The sequence below is a fragment of the Copadichromis virginalis genome, linkage group LG20 (genome assembly GCF_057382275.1).
Source record: "Copadichromis virginalis isolate Kocher_CV1m ecotype Utaka linkage group LG20, C_Virginalis_male_GT1.1, whole genome shotgun sequence".
In the NCBI taxonomy this organism is placed as follows: Eukaryota; Metazoa; Chordata; class Actinopteri; order Cichliformes; family Cichlidae; genus Copadichromis; species Copadichromis virginalis.
This window is the reverse complement of record NC_140637.1, coordinates 27,749,304-27,756,317: the sequence shown is the minus strand read 5'-3', so window position 1 is coordinate 27,756,317 and position 7,014 is coordinate 27,749,304. Positions and strand designations below refer to the sequence as shown.

Genomic DNA, 7,014 nt, shown 5'->3' with positions numbered 1-7,014 from the left:
AATGTTATGTTTTCATCCTTGAGCTAACTGGGACACACACCAAACAATCTAAATGGATAAAAAGAGACAAAATCTGTACATTTGATTTGGAAACAAGCCGTCCTTTACGATAATTCTATATCGTGCTGGCACATTTCAGCTGCATGCAAACAGACATTTTTGCTTCCATAGGGAAATTTGTCATATTTTCTTTGGGCACCTTCAAAAATATGTATTAATTCTTTCTAGTTGCTTAGTTTAAGACTGGCTGAAGATTGCAAAATCCACTCTCTGGCACCTCTAAAGCTCATTAACTAACACACTGATACTGCTTGTTAAGTTAAAATCGCCTAAAATGTAAAAAACAGTAAGTGTAACAGCATCTAAAGAAAAACCAGATTAAATATAATGTGTTAATTTAATAGGATTAGCTTTACAAGGAAAAGGATTTTGATGTTGGTTTCTTCCGAGTTCAGTTTCTCTTGCTAATCGTCTGCAGGGATGAGGCGGTGTGGATATTCTCATGAAAATTTCATCCAGCGAGGATAACGGTGTTTTCCAAACATCTAACTGTTTGTATCAGTGGAAACAGATTGATTGAAATTCTGAAAACAGTGTATGCAATTACCTGTAAAACCACACCTGCACAAAAATGTAGAGTAAGGAGAAACACCTTGCACAAAGGAAGAAAATTACACCCACTCTCCATTTCTGAATAGAGCTGCTAAATAAACAATCATTACAGTCAACAAAGTGCTGATCTCAGCTGCTCTTTATACTTGTTTGTGAGGGACTTTGTTTGCTTGGGAGAGACTGGTTTCTGTATCAAATGTTTTACGTTTGGGTGTGTGTGTGTGTGTGTGTGTGTGTGTGTGTGTGTGTGTGTGTGTGTGTGTGTGTGTGTGTCCACAAATCAGTTGAGCTGGGAGGCACAGCTGATTCCCTCGTATTTTAGGCCATAAAAGCTGCATTAGGCTCGGGTTTATGACAGAAAAAGTCTCTGATGGGTAAATGCTGAGCTGTAATGAGGTGAAATGCAGGACAGAAAATTTCCTGCAGCTGCAGTGAATAAACACAAGTGGTGAACAGCGAATTACTTGTGCTGAATATACAGCCTCATCAGTTATTTATAACTTAATTAATGTTCGGTCAGGCAAACAGGCAACCATAAATGCATTGTCATTTACTGTGGGAACAGGTTCACAGTCTAGAAAGACAATCAAAGATGTATATCAGGGCTAAAATGAGCAACTTGTAGCATAAAACTGCTTTTTTTTATTATTATTAAACAGGTTCTAACAGTGCAAAGCTCCTGAAAGTCAAAGGAAATAACAGTTTTAACATTATTTTGTAACTGGAATAGAAATTCAAGTGTTGCAGTAAATAAAGTATTTACAGTACAAATGGTAACAGTGGTAACTGGACACATGCGTCATTTATCCAGATTGTCTTGTTGTACAGCTTTTGTGAGTCACATTTGGAACTGTTGCGGATTCTTTTTTTCAGTTTACAAATTAAAACACTGTGTTGTGTTAATAGCTTCTTTCTTGTGTTAAAGTCTCCTGGGTTTTTTGTTCAGTGTGCACTGGTTTCTCCAGCAGGAGCCTCTGTAGCTGGATGGACAGAGAGAACATGGCTTTCCAGTCTTATACGGAGCTTCTCCTACCCAGTTTCCTCTGAAATACAAAGAAATATATTTAGCTAATTAAAAGGTGAGATTCTGAGTGTAATAGTTAAATGAGTATTTGCACCTGTGAGAGCAGGGTTTGGGTCTGTATTGGTTCTTTCTTTTTTACTTAGAACATGGACGAAAACAGCAACCGTCTATTTTCAGTTTTTGTTTTTGTTTGTTTGTTTGTTCTTTTTTTTTGCCAACTTCATTAAGACATTTGTATATACAAGTAAAGCTCACTTTTTGTTCTTGAAATCTGCCTCTTGTGTCCTATTTGAACCTGGTTTGAACTAAAAACATTAAACTGATCCCATATGTGTGAAATAAAACAGATCATTTGGATTTAAAGCATTTTCAAGATCTAATAGTAGACTAAAACTGAAACTACAACCAACAATGATTAGCTTATTAGCATTTGCATAGAGGATACTTATTTTCTACTTTAAAAAATAGGCATCCTATGTGTCTCGGAGGAAGCCACAGTTTTGAGCTGCATCTTCAAACTTTTGGTGAAAAAGTGAATGAGCATATTTCCCAAACTTTACTTTATCAAGTAGTTGCAGACCAGCAGCGTTGCTTCCCTCCAGGTGCTGCCGAACACGTCCATGTTGGAGCACTTCCTGACAGCACATCCCACTCTGTTGGTGCTCGCCCACACCATCTGACACAAACCATAGACACATGTTTTCTCTTCATATGCACACAAGTCAAAGCACACACATTTACAGAGGTTAGCGCTAATTTGAAAACACAACTGTTAGGCTGCTTTAAACCCAGAAATATGCATTTTAACCCTCCAAAGCAAGAAAGTAGTGTTTAATAAAATAAAAGAGAAAAGGATCCGACCTTTTCCAGAAAGAATAGATTATAAATACTTGATTATAATCTAAATGATGAGTTTTTCAATAACTGAAGCCACATTTTTTATGGAACACATACACTGATGGTGCTATATTTACTGTTTCAAATGTGCCTAAAGAGCTGCACACACTTTACATTATTACATTATTATGATATACAACAGAACACAAGACATCTGATGGACGTGCATTGATTCTGTGTAAAATCAACAACCCTAAACAAAGAGTCCTGAGCATCACCATCATAGAGTCAGACTGAGAATAGATGAAGAGACAGAAAACACAGAAAAACTGTGAAAAGCTCTTCAAAGTGCCGAGAAAAACCCACCAGATAAGTGCTTAGAAAAGCTGTGTGTTATTGTTTCTATAGGTGAGCTGAAAAAATATTTATTTAATTCAGGTTTTCACTGTTTTCTGCATTTTGAAATTAATGAAATTGATGATAAATGTATTTTTTAATATCTTAACACTTAGTTTCACAGTATGTACAAACATAAATATCTAATGGTTATTATACAGCATAGGGAAGAAAAACACATGTTTAATTTTATCTCACTCAAATGTACTAAAATGGAATCACTGAGTATATCATACCTGAGTGTAGTGAGAGCACACTGACCCACTGCATCTGTTTGGGTAGGAGAAGTGATGCCTCTCATCGTTCCAGGACCTGACCAGATCTGTGATGGACTGGTACCTTTTAAATTATGAATCAACATATCATACATATAGTGTTTGTTTTATTTTATTAATAAAAAAAACAATTTATGATTATAATGAGCATTCAGTGTTTCCGCAGTTTGTTAGCTATGTACTACCTTCCTGAAGTGACTGACAGGTTTTGACCCACGTATTTCATGGCCTGTGTCGGACCGTGATCCCAAACACATCGTGAAGCCCATGAATCAGCTGACTTAGCAAGTCCCTCATCCCACAGCTGCATAAATAGCAGAAAAGGAGAACAACAGAGGAGCTGTCACTAACAACCAATCTCTAACATGACATGACATTTTTTCCTATTCTGTATAAAACACCAAAGCCACACAAAGTCAAACACCCAAACTATGCAGGCAATGCTCCCAAGTCATGATCACATTATTATTGTTTTTCTCCATGGTTACTTTTATTGAAGGGCCAACAATAAAACAGTAATTTATCACTGTAACTGATTGCAGTGACTAGTGCCTGTAATGACTAATTCTGCTATTTTATATTGTTAGGTAGCACATGAAGTAAAAAGTAGCATAGCCCTCTGAAATACAATGAAGAACTTCAAAAGAACATAAACAAAACTACAAAAATACCACAGAATTGTATTTAATGCAAAGTTATCAAGAAGATATTGTTTTGTCTTGAGCACTGTAGAGTATTTTTTTAAGTTATTTGTTTTCTTGTCATATTTTATGTATTCTAGACTCTGACTGATTAATCAGTTGGTTGATATTATAGCCGATATTGGCTTATCACCAGTTTATTGGATTCAGCTTACATGGATGGATTTGGGAATTCTGTAATTTCATAGTTTGTCCAGCAGAGGTCTCTGACTCCCCATTTTCAATTCGTTCAGCACTGTCTGCAGCACATGTAGCAGAGCTGGGGTCTTCACTATAAGCTGCCTGCTAGTTTGTATAATGAACTGCTGGAGGTAACACCTCACTATTTAACCTTTTTAGTGCATTTCATACAAACAAACTGTCTATGTGTGTCCATATATATACAAGTGCCTCACCATGTACTCCATATTAGCAGCAGGAGGAAAGACCTGAGAGCGGACTCGGTTATGGTAATCCAGCAGGGCATTCATCTCTCTGGGTGAAATTGCTGGTTTACGTCTGCTGCGATAAGTATTGACGCCTCCAGGCATCATCCACAGGGTGGCAGCCAGCATAAGCTGAACACAAGCAGTCATCTGAGGCCTGTGGAGGAGGAGGCAGCAGCTCTGAGGAGCAGAGCAGATTACATGATAGTCAAATTTACAAGTAAAAAACACAGTCAAATCCCAGGCATATGGTAATTTAATAAGTTGTGTGCTGAATTTGGTTAATTAAACCAGATAAGAGGCAAAAGAGTGTCTCATCAACATATTTGTAAAGGTGACCCTTTTTTTGCAACTATTCATAAAAGGAAAAGGAGCCAGTTTAACTCTCTGGGTTGAGCACGCGACCTTCTGCTGCAGAGATAAATACATCAGCCTGGGTTTGAGTCTGACCTCAGGGCCTTTGCTGTGTGTCTTCCCCCACTTTCTCCACACTTTACTGTCTCATGTTTCACTGTGTGCTCTCTGACAAAAGTGAAAAAAGCCCCAAAAGGTTTTGAGGTCACTTTGCAATGTGTTTTATTTCTATTACCTATTATTATTATACTTATTATTATTATTATTTAATAACAAAATTTGAGAAATATCATAAATCATATGGATTTTATAACAAGTCCATATCAGGTTAGCAATCACACAATTAACCTTAACAACTACTTGAAGGACAAACGAAGTATAAAGTTGGTGTAAGAAGAAAAATTTGTTAAATAACAAGAATGTCAATACATTTCAGTATACCTCAATTTAATGCATTTTCCCAGTCAGAAAATATCATTTTACCCATCCACTACTTGTTTTTGTTTTGTTCTTAGTTTTGGTGGTCTTCAAAAAAACACACAGCAAGGTATTGATAAAAACTATTAGAACAGGTCAGAAACCATGATTGCTGAAAGATTAAACGTTCAATTAATTTAAACACTTCATTATCACATGTTCATTTTCTTTGCAGTCTTCAATCATGCCTTGTACACAGTGCGTGGAATAAGCTGAGCCTCGTACCTGCATCAGTGGATCCTTTCACAGTCAGACAAGCTGCAGAGGAGCTCCTCACTTCAGAGTGCGCGTTTGCAAACAAGCCCGTTTGTCATGTGTGGCAGGCAGTTTTAACTGAAGCACAAACCCTCCTGTATGCTGACTTCTTCTTCTTCTTTCCTGAAAATTTATTGTCTGTCTCTTTCATTCTCCTTACTTCACAAACACAGGAAATTGCGTCTGAGAACATGAATCTCAATCATAAAATATTTTACCGACCGCCATCCTTTTTGACAGGGTCAGAACCACATCTGATCTAATTTATGAAAGGACTTTGGTGGACTTTACTTTATCAGCAGCAGCAAGTAAACATTTTCACAATGAATCATGCATTTTATATGTTTTTACTGTATATTATTGTACATTATTCTTAATTAATAATGCAAGCTTGGTTATATTATGTTGTTGCACATCTGACTTTTCAGTAATTTCTAAGTGTGGACAAGAGGAGTTAGAGTTGTGGTTTTAACACCTAATGATAAATACTGTTCCGAAATAATTATTACTGGAATCAATAACAGACATCTTTATATTAAATAAAAAAGGAATTCAGAATTTCAGAGCTTGAGGCTGGTTTACGAGAGATGTTTTAGTTTCCTTACCTCGCTGGATTTCTTCAATAAAAAATACAATAAAAAGCTGAATAAGCAGGATAATAGGAAGCTTGTAGGAGATGGGCAAAGAATGTGCATTTAAGAAAAAGGAGGGAGAAAGTGGCTGCAGACTCAGGGTTTATCTGCAGCTGTTGTTGGTTCAAGAGATTTTGAAGATGCACTGCATCACCTGGATCTACAGGTAATGGTGTCAGAGAGATGACACAGGGGAAAGCACAAAACTGGACTACAAAATTATGAAATCTGATATCAATTTTGCCAGTGAAGTCATGACCATATCATTGATCATGTCCAGACTGCATGCAGTGCAGCTGATATTTTTTAGAGCTCTCAGTGAATGTCCCCTTGTATTTATGCTTCTGCTCTGCATGCTGGATCTTCTCCATTGTGTCAAAAAACAGAGATCCTACTAGTTTAGGGATGAAGCTGCAAGGATGCACATCTAGCAAGTAGGGCAGCGGAATCTGCTGGTTTTAAATGCATGCACTACAATATTTTTCTAGCACATTCCATACTTTATATCATTTCTGCTGAATGTTCAACTCTCGACCACTTAGGCATGAATAGGATGTTCTCTGCAGTGGTGACAGTCTTACCCTGAGAAAGCAATTCATGTTCCAAATTATATTTTTCTATGGAGATCAAGTGATTATTATAGCAGCTAACATAATAAAATACTTTATTTCATCTTGAAGTTTCATCTGGTCTTCAAGGTCATAATTTATCTTTGTTAGAATTTTTCATTTTAGGTTTTTCCTCCAGTGTGATTACCTGCCCTGTTTGGGTCACCCATGTCTTAATGTCCTGCCCACTCTTTGTTTCTCCCTTTTTCTGTGCCAGTATTTTGCTTCATCTGTGAGCCTTCAAGTGATTTTATTCTGTTCTGCACCATCTTACTGAGATATATTTGAGCGGGTTTCACAGAAATCCTGTTTACTGCACATTTTTATTATACTTTATGCACATGGCTCTGCTTTGTGCATTGGAATACTGTGTACATCTTTACTTGCTGTCACAGTCAGTAGTCATAGGTGCATTACT

The 7,014-nt window shown here is 36.9% G+C and overlaps 1 protein-coding gene across 1 annotated transcript; it reads right to left on the bottom strand.

The window, feature by feature from the left end:
• Positions 1–1,399: 1,399 nt before the first annotated feature.
• Positions 1,400–6,359, bottom strand: r3hdml (R3H domain containing-like). The gene is made up of 6 exons (XM_085442985.1): positions 6,271–6,359; positions 4,241–4,541; positions 3,330–3,448; positions 3,106–3,208; positions 2,197–2,312; positions 1,400–1,655 (listed from the first exon to the last, which is right to left on the bottom strand). Exons 1-6 carry the CDS (start codon positions 6,357–6,359, stop codon positions 1,532–1,534), a joined length of 852 nt encoding a protein of 283 aa, XP_085299111.1. The 3' UTR covers positions 1,400–1,531.
• Positions 6,360–7,014: the final 655 nt, after the last annotated feature.

Bases quoted from the DNA above. Each gene is read 5' to 3' on its own strand.
- r3hdml (XM_085442985.1), bottom strand. From the start codon at position 6,359: ATGGAGAAGATCCAGCATGCAGAGCAGAAGCATAAATACAAGGGGACA. The intron at 3,449-4,240 runs GTGAGGCACTTG...CTATTTATGCAG, and splicing joins CTGCTAATATGGAGTACATG to CTGTGGGATGAGGGACTTGC. The intron at 3,209-3,329 runs GTAGTACATAGC...ATAATTTAAAAG, and splicing joins CTGTCAGTCACTTCAGGAAG to GTACCAGTCCATCACAGATC.